This window comes from Sorex araneus, chromosome 5, assembly GCF_027595985.1.
Source record: "Sorex araneus isolate mSorAra2 chromosome 5, mSorAra2.pri, whole genome shotgun sequence".
NCBI classification, from domain to species: domain Eukaryota; kingdom Metazoa; phylum Chordata; class Mammalia; order Eulipotyphla; family Soricidae; genus Sorex; species Sorex araneus.
The window spans coordinates 171,710,063-171,723,528 of record NC_073306.1 but is presented as its reverse complement, the minus strand read 5'-3'; the positions used below and the strand labels follow the sequence as shown (position 1 = coordinate 171,723,528).

General features: G+C 47.0%; 1 protein-coding gene across 1 annotated transcript in view; it reads right to left on the bottom strand.

Annotated features, from left to right (window-relative positions):
- The window catches only part of FAM114A1 (family with sequence similarity 114 member A1), a 68,789-nt gene extending 59,581 nt beyond the window's left edge, over positions 1 to 9,208 (bottom strand). The window contains exons 1-2 of the mRNA XM_055139372.1: positions 9,177 to 9,208; positions 534 to 886 (exon numbers count right to left, since the gene is read on the bottom strand). Coding sequence (XP_054995347.1) covers positions 534 to 878 — 345 coding nt within the window. The 5' untranslated portion in view covers positions 879 to 886; positions 9,177 to 9,208. The remainder of the gene's footprint in view (positions 1 to 533; positions 887 to 9,176) is intronic.
- Between the last annotated feature and the right edge of the window lie 4,258 nt (positions 9,209 to 13,466).

Genomic DNA, 13,466 nt, shown 5'->3' with positions numbered 1-13,466 from the left:
TGGTGCCCGCTCCAGCAAATCGATGAGCAACGGGATGACAGTGACAGTGATACTATGGTTTGAGGACCATATGTGTGTGGGACAACACTTGGCTATGCCCAGGGATCACTCCTGGCTCTGTGCTCAGGGATCACTTCTTGTGGGACCATATATAGTGGGGGGGACAAAACTGGTGTCTTTTGCATGTAAGGCAAGCACCTTGACTCCTGTCCTATCTCTCCAGCCCAAGAACTATTATATAACACACACAGTTCTAGCAGTGCGCATGGATATAAGAATCAATGAACCAAGTAATGTGTTATAATTAACAGACCAATAACTGTTATTATTAAGAATGCAATGACCAAAGTGAAAATACTATAAAGACGAATTACTCTCAACATGCCTTTCTCACCACACAACACATCTGGATGACAGCAGCGACATTGATATATTCTGCAGTTGCACCCCCTCCCACAGCATTGGGCATAAAGCTGCATCTATAAAACACATCAGACATTCAGGTTGAACATACAGGAATGAATCACTCCTACCGGGCTATTCTGTTCTTTCAGGGGTATTTCAGATCCTGGTTCTGTCTCAAGGCTGACGGAGTCAATGCACTCAACCAGGTCATCCTCGGGCACTTCTCCATTGTAGGAGGTATCCATGGTACAGGGGTCTCGGGGCTGCTCAGCATGCACAGAAGCAGCAAGCCCTACATCCTGAGTAGCTGTGTTGTCATGAACATCTCCAGGGTCAGTGGGCATAAGCTCACTTGCAGTCACAGCCACATCACAGTGCTCTCCCTTCTCTTCAGCAGGAGAATCACTATTGGGCATCGTGGTTGTTTCTTCTTTGTCTCCTGTGGCTAGGGCGTCACTGGCATCATCAGACATTTTAATATCTGTTAAGACAATAACCATAAAGACTTTAGGCTTTCCTCTGAATTGTTAAACTTAATTCGAAGTCCTACATAATCACATGAACTTTGGCCAACTTCCTTCTAATGATAAGAAATTTCATGTGACTGTAGAGGAGCTGAATAATGGTCCACCAAGATATTCCTATCCCAATATACCTGTGAATGCTCCCTTATATGGTAAAAGGGATGCTGTGAAAGGGATTAAATTCAAGGCCTTGAGATAGGCAGATTGTTTTGGATTACCATGGTGATCCCTCGGTGAAATAACAAATGTTCTTATCAGACAGAAGCATGGGGAAATTTGACTAGAAAGAGGAGAAAGTAAACAAAGACCAAAGCAGAGATTGAGGGAAACACTAAAAATAAAGGAAGGGTCTCCAAGCCAAGAAGTACAGATGGCCACCAGAAGCCAAGAAGATCCAGGAAACCATCCTCGCCTCAGCGACTCCAAAGAAGCAGCCCTGCCAACACTTCATTTCTGGTCTCCAGAACCATAGGAGAACAAATCTGTGTTGTGGTAAGTCACCAAGTGTGTTATAATTTGTTTTAGCAGCAACTGAAAATGAATGTAAACCTACTATACTTACCTTAAATTTTTTTGTGGATTTTTTATTTGGCATGTAGATATGTATATGTGTATATGTATATATATATATATATATGCATGTATATATATGGGAACTGGGAATATTATTTGTATTGCAAGATTAACATAACTTTATTCATTATATTCATAGCAATAATGAGCATGTGCACAGAAAATGACCTGAGATTTCATAAGCGTGCTTTGTTGGGCATTAGTTATTGAATAGATTATAGTTTCAACAGGAAAATGTAAGGATGAAATGAAAAAAGAAAGAAGTGAGGTTTTAAGCCAACTGAGAAATATAAACCCTAGTAAGCTACATAGCAGAAAATGATAATGTTTGCAAGTTACTGGTACCATATGGAATGGCACCGATATTGGAACTCTGTAGTGATGGCCAAGGGTTCTATCGCACTGTCCCGGCATGCTTCAGCTGAGCTGAGAGCTCCGAGTGGCTACTGAGCACTTGAAATGCAGCTAGTGAAACTGGAACCCTAGATTTTAGTTTTATTTCATTTTCAATCATTTAGTTGTATAGGCATAGGGGGTTGGCATTATTGAACAGAACAAATCTATAAAGCTAGTTTGAGAAGATATTATTCTTAGTTAAAAATGAAGACATGTTTTTACTACAAAAGAAGTCAACTCAGATACTGGCCACATTGGTGGGGGTGAATGGGCACTGGTGGAGGGATGTAAATGAAATGCAAACATGAAAGTTCATAAGTTTGTAACTGTACCTCACGATCATTCACTAATAAAAATTTTTAAAAAGAAGTCAACTCAGGCATTTTTAGTGGACATTTTTAGTCGACCTCTGCGTTTCCCACAGGTCAACCTTCAGGATGCTGTATAAAGCACAGCATACAAGAAGTCATTTAACACACAGGCTATTTGGTGGTATAAATTATTATTGTTATTTTGAAAATTAAATCACCATGAAATTACAAAGTTATTCATGATTGGGTTTCAGGCATACAAAGTGTCAACATAAACCCCTTCACCAGTTTTCCACTTCTCTCCTCCAGTCCCTTCAAACTCCCTTTTGCCTCCCACCCACTCGTCTGTTTCTACCAGAGGTACTTTAATTTTAAAATGGGTTTTTGTCCTGTGTTTGACAGTATTGTTACTAATGGGGCATAACACAATTCATTTGTACACATCAACTCCTTGATTCTCCAATAGCTAACCCTCAAGTTTTCTTTGCTATCAGAAAGTAAATCAGGGGTTCAGGGGCAAAAGGGAAGGGAAATAAAGATTAGGCAGGGAAGTTAAATGAGTTGCTGAGAGAGGATATGTAATTCTTTTGTAGGTGGTGAAAATATTCTAAAAGATGGTGCTAGTGGCTGTGCAATACTCAAATATACTAGTCATTGAATTGTACGGTTTTAAAGAGTGAATCTTGAAGTTTATGAGTTATATTTTGCTGTATTAAGAATGCATATAATATATAATGATACATGTTGATGATGTTATATAAAATCCTACCTCTGAAAAACTAGTTCTAGTGGCCACCTGGACATCTCTTTCTGTCTAAAGGGAAGTCTGTTGCCTTACATTTAATAGCAAGATCTTCCTTTTGACTTTGGTGTTTCTTTCAATGACACTTATATTTCCCCAGCAGCCCAGATTTGAAAACTTATCACTGTCACAAACGTTCAGTCTGTTCAGCACAGCTTACTTATGGAGACTCAAGAAATCCAAGCTCTTTAAATGTATTCTCACCTGTGAGTTAGATCTTATGATCTAACCCTTTATTTTTTTTTTTGTTGGGGGGGTTGCTTTTCGGGTCACACCCAGGGATGCACAGGGGTTATTCCTGGCTCTACACTCAGGAATTACTCCTGGTGGTGCTCAGGGGACCATATGGGATGCTGAGAATTGAACCTGGGTAGGCCTCATGCAAGGCAAACACGCTACCCGTTGTGCTATCACTCCAGCCCCATGATCTAACCTTTTATAGATGATACAACTGAGATTAAGAGGTCACACTTTTAATAAGTGGCAGATTAGAGCTCTGAATCCACATCTGATTTGGAGACTGAATCATATCACAGTTTATTTTTGTAGTGTCATCTATCTCTTACATTTAAGCAGGAGTCCAAATTTTAGTTGTTCTTTGATCCAAATTAGAAAAGAAGTCAAACTATCACTGCTTGCAGATGACATGATAATATACATTGAAAACCATAAAGACTCCACAAAATACCTCCTAGGAATAATAAAATACAGCGAGGTATCAGATCACAAAATTGATGCATAAAACGTAAGTAGGACACAGACACCCTCATTTGTTTATGTGTTGCCTGTGGCTTCTCTCGAATCATAGCAGCAGAGTCAGAGGCACTGCATCAGAGGTTACATGGTTAACAAAGCTGCAAATGTCTCAAATGTTTACTATCGGGCCCTTTTCTGAAACAATGTTTGGGCCAGAGAGTACAAGGGTTAAGGTGCCTGCCTTGCATGCAACTGACCCCGGTTCAATCCCTGGCATTTCGTCTGGTACACTGAGAACTGCCAGGAATGACTCCTAAGCACAGAGCCAGGAGTAGCCTCTGAGCACTGCTGGGTGTGGCCCAATCCATCCCCCATAAAGTTTGCTGACCTGTGGCCTAGAACATTGTTTGATCGCTAAGCAGAAAGAGTTCCTGGTCTCCATTTAGTCTATTTTTGCCTGGACACTAGGGCATACAGAATATGGGTCCACAAATAAATGATAATTTTACATCATTTATTCCGATGTTTATTCACCAGTAGCTGGTCACCAGCACTCTGAAAGTAAAGTGAAAATCCTCACTACTAAGCTGGTTGAATAAGACACTTCAAATGATTCCCCTTTTCAAAATATAGAGACATGAGACTAAACTGATGATAAACATTCATAGGCAAATTAAAAGCACTATGCCACTTAGCTGTATACTCTCTGCCATAGTTGTGTTGTGGTACTGTTCACAATACTGACAGCCTCAGCATATCCACCTGGGATGTGTGTGAGGCAGCGCTGACACGCTCTGGGGGCTGGTTAACATCTGAATTGCCGGATTGAGGAATTCACTATCCACATGTCTTCAGTGCTTCATAATCTCTGAGTATGCCCTTCTATGTTTTATTTTTATTTCTGTTTTTTTTTTTTTGGTGGGGGGGTGTGACATCCAGCAGTGCTCAAAACTTACTTCTGGCTCTGTGCTCAGGAATCATTCCTGGCATTGCTTAGGGGACCAAATGGGATGCAGAGGTTTGAGTCTGGGTGGCTGCGTGCAGGGCAAGTCCCCTACCTGTTATCTCTCCAGCTCTTCTTTTTGTATTTTATAAGGCTCCAAACCCAGCAGTGTTGGGGGACCTGGGGCCACTCCTAGAGATGCTCCAGTGTCTAACTCCTGAACTCTCATCCTCTCTAATTAGTATTCCGGGCATGCCGATTAGCATGAGTAATATTAAAGCCACTTTCCCCTGGTGAAATTAAGGTATTCAATCTGTGCGGAATAGTAAAAACTAATATAGCAGTTCTTGTTGTCCTTTGATCACCAGGGTGCGAGATTAGACTTTAGCAGTTTATGGCCCCTTGGAATTGATTTTCCTTCTAATTCTTCTAGCTGATTGCTGGAGAGTTCTAAAGTCTCACTGGAATCTTAGCAGGGTCCTGTCTCTAAAACAGCCCTTAACAGAAGCCGAGAAGCAGAAGAGCAAGGCTTCATCGGGCTTACAAGAACAAACTGTGAAGCCAAACTGGTTGCCTATGCACAAGTGGGGTGTGGCAGGGTTGACACTCATGCCTGAGCCTTGCATTTGAGGCAGGGAGGTTTTCTGGGGGGAAACCTACAGCCCTTACCCATCTCAGAGCCACAGATCCTGTGTCTGAGTCTGTCCACCTCAACTGTAGGAAAACAGCTGCCACAAAACCTTTCTCTGTGGCTGCTCTGTTTTACCAGTCACACAAGTTCGTCAAAATACCCGAAAAAGCTATCTGGAAGTTACTGAAGGGACACTTAAACACATTTATGGGCAACTTGTGACTTTCATAAGACTATTATGACATTCAAATAATGAAAACAATCACCATAATAGCTCCTTTCAACTCATTAAACATCTTTAATCGATGGCTACTTCTACCTGTTACAAGTCTAAACTTCAAAATCAAAACAAAAATGATCAATTCCGGAAGACCTGATCTATTCTGGGCGTTCTTATGGCAAAACAGAGGCAATCTTTTCAGGAAGGGTGGCTGCCAGGCAGAGCTCAGGGACATGGGGGTCATTCCCTGATGATTCTCCTGGACAGTGCTAGGGGGGCACGGAGAATCAGGGGACAAAACTGGGTTCTTATGCGCGCAAGGCATGTGTCCCCAACCCTTAGAAAGATGCATTCTGTCTGAAGCAATTAAAAGCTATGTTCTAAATACCCTGGGCTGGAGCGATAGCACAGCGTGTAGGGCGTTTGCCCTGCATGTGGCCGACACGGGTTCGATTCCTCTGCTCCTCTTGGAGAGCATGGCAAGCTACTGAGAGTATCTTGCCCACTATGTCAGACCTGGCAAGCTACCCATAGCGTATTCAATATGCCAAAAACAGCAACAAGAAGTCTCAAACAGAGATGTTATTGGTTCCTGCTTGAGCAAATAGATGAGCAATGGGACGACTGTGCTGTGCTGTGCTACTGTTCTAAATACCCAGGAATCCCTGTGCCCCACTGTAGCAGGGACATGCACCATATTGTCCTGGACCAGCCCTTCTCTATCGGGGTCCTCCCCAGGCAGTCTGACCATGGCCTCCATTTGCTGGTGTAGACCATGAATCACTGCAGCTCCATCATGTGGCTTTGAACTAGGGCGACTCTGCCCCCAGGAACAACGCGGCTTCTTCAGTCAACCCCAAGGAGAGGAAGGGGGCACATAAAGCAGCCTTTGTGGGCTGGGAATAAGTTGTTTTTTCATGACTAAATCCATTCATCCCTTCCCTGGTACGAGGCTAGGTATTAGTGCAGCCACGTATCATGCCTCCAAAAATAAGTCTAAAATGTGGCCGCTATGCTACGGAAAATGAATCATCTGTTTTCATTTCATTCCCGGTCAGTGAAGGTTCAGGAAATGAGTCCTGCTGACATGAAACAGTTAAGCGGTGATGCAAAATAGCCCATCCGGTGAAGATGAAAGCTGTGCCTGAACTAGACTGAGTTCAATGCAAAGGAGAACCATGAAAGTTGCTTTGATTCGATTCCTGGGCACAGGCGGGACAGGGGTAGGTCTGTGCAAATGCCCCACATCAGGATAAACTCTTGATGGGAATGATGGTGTCTGTGTGGCCGGGCCAAGAGCCGCCTGGAAGAAGAGAACAGCTGGGAGTGTTGGTATTGAGATGGTAACAACCCAACTCCGAGCCACTGACTCTTCACTCGTCTGTGCTGGCAGCCTCGTCTCTTCCTCTATAAAGTCAGGCTAAACCAAAGAATCCGGAAACTTGGCCTGCAGGACTGAGTCCAGTCCATAAAGACAGAGAAAAATGAGGACAAGAGAGCGGGTTGTTCACCAATCTAGATTTATTCGATATTGAGGCCAGAGAGATAGTACAGTGGGTAGGGCACTTGCCTTCCATTCAGCTGGCCCAGGTTCAATCCCTGGCACCTCCTAGGGTCCCCCAAGCACTGCCAACAGTGACCCCTGAGTCCAGAGCCAGGAGTAACCTCTGAGCTGGATGTGGCCCCAAAACCAAAATCAGAACAAAGTGTGCCATGGAAAGGACTGCCCTCAGCTTGCAGGCTGAGCCCTCATCCTAATCTTAGTAGCGACATGCCCTTCAATTTATTAAGGAATGGTGGAGTGGAAGGATTGGGGTCTGAATGGACTTACCTGGCAGTAAGATGGTGGCAACACAATGCTCTGAGTGAAATCAATCCCTTTACATGGAAAGAACCTGCTGATCCAGGAAGGACCTGGACCCAAAAGGCTCTGAATCAGGTGGTAAAGTTCCCATGGACTGTGTCAAATACATGTGCCCAGGTGCCCCGGCTCCCCTCCCCCACCCAAGTAGTTTTCACAAGTCTCTGGGTATTTTTAAAAATACAGATGAACTCTATTTGCTCCATGGCCTAAAAACCATGACATTTAGACGCCTTTGCAGGTCCTTTTGACACCGCTCTGCTCTCAGTCCACTTCCCTGAGGCGTGTTATATGCCAACACTCCCCTCCACTGACGCGCTGCCCACGCCCTTCCCACCTCCTGCCTTTCCTCCAACCAGCTCCTTGGCCCGGGCCGACCATCTCCAGCAGCCTGTTGGTACACTCCCTGTTTGCTTTTTAACATCTAATGCTATGTTTCGCTCTGAATTTTTTCCCTAACCTACTCCCCAACTCCTTGGCCTCTCTTCTATGTTATGGAATACTTTGCAAGGGCTTCTGCTGCATTTGAAAGGAACATTTATCTCCACGTCCTTCTTTTCTCCAGGACTCTTGGCCAAGAAGTCTACCTTGAAACTCAGATATTTACAGAACTAAAATATATTGTTTGAGGTGGATCCAAGAGGGAAACAAATGTTTGCCATAACCCCAATCATAAATAAACAGCGACGTATATGGTTCATATCACCAAGATTCAGAAAGGCCTCGTCCCACCCTCAAATTCCCTCTGTCCTGAGTCATTTGTGCCTCCTGTTCCACCCTGAAAGTCTCCCTTTGCCTCGAGTTTACAGTGGAGAGGTTTATCCAACCCTTGTCCTGAGCTCAGGCTATGATGGAGGAAAGGAAAGATTTTTTTCAGGCACGAAATGGATCTGGGTGAAGCAGGAAAGGGACAAGAAGGACCCTCGGGAGGAGAAATCTGGTTTCTTTCGCAACTACCTGGGGTTGGCTGGGTCTTTTGGAGTTGGAGGGCACAGATTTAAAAAAAAAAAAAAGCCACCTGCGTGTACTTCGGTGGTTGAGGATGGGAACAGACAGGACGGAGAGGGCCAGGATGGCCTGGCAAACACACAGATAACATTTTACACGGCGGGGGAAAGGCAGCCACGCTCAGGCACAAATCCGATAGGGTTGGAAATACTCACCAGAGTCGGGGAAGAGTGGGTGGGCGAGCGACTGAAGCAGGGTGCAGGAATCAAGGTGAGGCCAGAGGATAGGTTAAGGTAGCTGAGTCGGAGGGGGGCAGAGATAAGGAGCTGGCAGAGGGGTGGGGTGGGAGGCGCGCTGTTCCTAGGCTAAAGGCGGAGGATCCCCGGATGGGGGCCTCTCTCTGCTCCCTGCGTGTCCCCGTCACTGGGGCCCCTTGCAGCCTGCGCGGGGCTCCGCGGCTCCGAGGTGACTGCAGCAACTTGCGAGGTGCCCCGACGGGCCGGCTCCGGTGGGCTCCACGGGGGGCTGGCGCCGGCCGAGGGGGCGCAGAGCCGGCGTGCGGGCGTGTGGGTGTGTGCATGAGCGTGGACCCGGAGCGACACACACTCACACACACACACTCACACGCCCGCACGCACGTAGGGCCCTCGGCCGAGCCGCGCGCCGCCCGGACCTCCGCCCCGCCTGAGAGCGGGTGCTTGGGACCCCCGGTGCTGCCTCCCGGCCGGACGGTGGCTCTGCGGCAGGTCGGGGAGGCCGGGGGACAGGCAAAGGCGCGACGGCAGGGTCTCCCCCAGCACCCCGCGCGGCTGTCCGCGCACCGCCCGCCGGGGAAGGGGTTGGGGAGAGGGCGCCGGGGCTCTTACCGCTCGGGCGGCCGGGTGCGCGCGGGAGCGCCGGGCGGTCCCGCCCCGCCACGTCGGCAGGGCCGGCGGGGACGCGGCCGGAGGGCGGGCCGGAGGGGGGACCCGGGGGCGGGCGGCCGGGCTGCTCCGCCCCGCGGCCGGCCACGGAGGGACCCCGCCCCCGCGCGCGCCCCGCCCGGCCCTGCACCGCCCCGCGCCCCGCTCCCCCTCACCCCACAAGTGGCCCTACGGGGTGCACGGCTGCGGACGCGTCCCGAGCCGGGAAACTCGGCTTCTTTCGCTCGGGGAGAGCGGCAGAGGGGCCCATCCCCACCCGGGGAGGATCTCGGGGTTCGCCCAGATTCCTTTTCTTCTAAAATAGCGCCCCGGAGCACCTCATTAGACAGAGGCGCCGGCAAGGGCTCGCCCAAGTTTGGCAGGAGTTTGCGCTCCTGGGATTCTGCGCGAAACAGCTCTGGTGTCTGTGGGCGTGTTGCCGGATGCCAAAGGAACCGAGCAAGCAAGCAAGCGAAAGCTCTAGAGGGCCCGTTTGGGAACGGGGAGCAAAATTCGAATGCATTCTCTTTCTAGCCCAAGAGTTTCACATCGGTGCGTTTGTTCCCAGACAAGGATTAGATGCCAAGTGTGTGAGCGCAAGCGTGCTTATTTTCGTTGCATCGCACGGCAGGGGAGAACCAAACTCTACGTGGCTTTCGGGAAGGAACTGTTGGTGTCAACTACAACGAACTTCATAAGAAAGGCTACACCTTGGTCTTTGGGGTGGGGGCACCCCAGAGACCTAATGCGCATGCTTTCTTTGCATGCAGGCGGAGGGAGGCCTGCTGGGAGTAGGCAAAAGAAGCACAGTCTCGGCTGGAGCAATAGGACAGCGGCGGGGGGTGCGGGGGGGCGGAGGGGCGTTTGCCTTGCACCTGGCTAACCGGGTTGGGTTTGATTCCCAGCATCCCATATGGTTCCCCAAGCACCGCCAGGAGTAATTCCTGAGTGCAGGAGTTACCCCTGAGCATCGCTGGGTGTGGCCCCATAAGAAAAAAAAAAAACCCACAATCTCTTCTGTTAGATTCATTTGTTTGGCTGGAGTGATAGCACGCGACCGACCCGGGTTCGATTCCCAGCATCCCATATAGTCCCCCAGCACCACCAGGAGTAATTCCTGAGTGCAGAGCCAAGAGTAACCCCTCTGTATCACTGGGTGTGACCCGAAAAGCAAAAAAAAAAAAAAAAAAAAAAAAAAAGATTCATTTGTTGACCTTGAAGCTGCTTGAAGCTTCGCCAAATATCAAGTCGAAGAAGGAGAAAGCTCATGAAAGTATATAACGTAACATTCTACGTGTAAAGGGACGTGCATATGCAATAGCACGACAGGGCATGGTAACGTTAGGGAACGTGCGGGTATTTTAAAACTGGCATCCTGAGAAGCCTTAGCGCTTCTCTCTTTCAGGTGCCGCAGGTGCCTGGGTGTACTGAGTCACATCAGAGCGAGCCTTGCCCTTGCCCCCACTCCCTGCCCCTCCCTGCTGTGCAGTCACAACAGACTACACATGCCCTTTAAAGGGCCTTGACCCAACCACACCGAGCCAACAGATGTGAACCACCGCTCAAGTTCAGTAGCAAGGTGACGGTATTAAAACATGAAAAAGTAGAGACAGGTTCTTTTTTTAATTTTTATTTTTTAAATTGAGTCTCCGTGAGATACTACTTAAAAGGTGTTCACAGTCAAGTTTCAGTCATACAAAGATCCAACACCCATCCCTCTACCAGTGTCCATTTCTCACCACCTATGACCTCAGTTTCCCTTCCCTCTGCATCTGCTCCCCCAGCTGCCTCTAGGGCTCTATGGGAGGCACTTTCCTCTCTCCCTCTCTTCCCTTCTCTCCCTCCCCGCCCCCTACCCCCTGGCCCCTCTCCTGAGCACACACACCATCTGCAGCACAGACACTGAGCGATCATAGTGTTTGTTCCTTTACCTACTTTCAGCAAGCGGTTCCTATCCAGAATTATCATTTCCAACTATCCACAATGCTTCCTTCTCTTCCCCAACTGCCTTCTCCCCCAGCACTTTCGGACAGCTTCCAACTGTGAACAAATCCTCCTGGCCCTTGTTAAAGACAAATTCTTCTGTGTGTAAAATGGCAAATTCTTATGTGTGTAAAACAAGGAGATAATACTATGCTGATACTTTAATTTTATGCATTTTAGTTTTTGCTCTATTTTAGGACCTTCTTTTATTATTTTTTGAGGGGTGAGTGCTCCAATCATTGGTGTGCTCCGGGCCTCTCCTGGACTCTGGGTGGCTCCTGGTGGTGCTAGGGGGACCGTGGAGATGGAAAGTGGGCTCCAGCTCACAGAGCACACACTCCAGTCTTTGAATTGTCTTCCTGAGCCAGGCCCTTCTTTCAAACAAAAAAGAAGAGATACCAGTGAGAGACGGGGTTCCTTCCATCCCCACCCTCCCTGCAGGCAGCCACTGCCTGGGCTTGCTGTGTCTTCTCCCCATGTATAGTCCCACACATGCTGTATGTATGCCAGCCCAGTGTCATATATAGAGTGTTTTTCGACTTTAATAAAACAGAATCCTGTAGATATTTTCACTCTACGCCATGAGAATGTCATTTAGGTGACACTTGGCATTCATTGCTCATCCTTCATGCCTGTAGAATATTCATTTCAAGAGTTTTTGTTCCACAGTTTAATTTAAAGTTTGTTTTTTGCATGAAAGTGTGTTTGTGGGCCAGAGCGATAGCACAGCGGGTAGGGCGCTTGCCTTGCACGCGGCCGACCCGGGTTCAATCTCCCGCATCCCATATGGTCCCCCCAAGCACTGCCAGGAGTAATTCCTTAGTGCAAAGCCAGGAGTAACCAACCCCTGAGCATCGCTGGGTATGACCCAAAAAGCAAAAAAAAAAAAAAAAAAAAAGCGTGTTTGTGGTTTCTTTTTGTTTTGTGTTTATTTCGGTTTGGGGGGCATGCTAGCTGGTGTTCAGGGATTGCTACCAGCTTTGTTCAAAGGATCATGTGGTGCCAGATATTGAACCCAGGCCTTTGATATACAAAACCTTTGAGCGTCTCCCCTGTTTATTATTTTATTTATTTTGTGATGCCAGGGATCAAACCCAGGGCCACACACGTGCAAGGCATATGCTCTATCACTGTCACTAAGCCACACCCCCGACTCTAAAAACGCTTGTGTATGTATGTGTGTGAGTGCATGTGTGTGAGTGTGTGTGTGTGTGTGTTTTAATTGGGAAGAAATAATGGTTTGTAACACTTGATATGTCTTAGGAGTAAAGTTTAATAATCTCCCAAGTACATCATGCTTACCATCAAAGTACTATAATCCTGTCATTGTAGTCTGCTGGACCTTCCCTGCCCACTCTTTCCACTAATCTCAGCTCTGTGCTCAGAATCCAAGGGTTTGTTTTCATCTTTGCATATTCTGCTGTTTCTTTATATTTTACATGAGTTAGGTCATATGGTATTTGTGTTTTTCCTTAGAAGACCATTGCAGTGGTCAATGTAAGATCAGCCTTGCTTTTGCACACCTAGAGGCTGGCAGGAGAGGGTAAAGAAAGTGTTTTGCTTATCTGCTAGATTTCAAAGATAAGCCCACGCAATTTGTTCATGGTGTGGAGTTTAAACAAAAGGAAGAAATCATAAATGACTTTCAGGAGTGTGGCCTGAGAAGTCACAAAAATAGGAATTTGCTGGGGTGAGGAAGAACCACTATTTGGGATTTGAGTTAGTGAGAAATCCAGCATTTGGTTTCCAACAAGGACAGTTTAGCAAATGTTTAGCAGGAAGTTTGATACAGGAAATTGGAGTTTAGGGCAAAATCTAGACTGAAGCTAGGAACTGTGGGTGGAGTCACTGGCAAATATTGTTGAAGTTATGGGCCAGAATGCAAGTGCCCAGAATGGAAGGAGAGAAAAGATTTAAGACTGATTTTTTTTAATTTTTAAATTTTTATTTATTTAATTTTTTTATTGAATCACCATGTGGAAAGTTACAAAGCTTTCAGGCTTAAGTCTCAGTTACACAATGCTCGAACACCCATCCCTTCACCAGTGCACATATTCCACCACCAAGAACTACAGTAAACCTTCCCAACCCCTACCCCCCCAGCCCCCCACCCCGCCTGTGTAGCTGATAAATTTCCCTTTATTTTCTCTTTACTTTGATTACATTCAATATTTCAACAAAAAATTCACTATTATTTTTTGGATCCCCCCCCTCCACCAAAGTCGGACCTGCTGGTAAGGAAGCATTTGATAATTTGTTTTCCATTGTTGA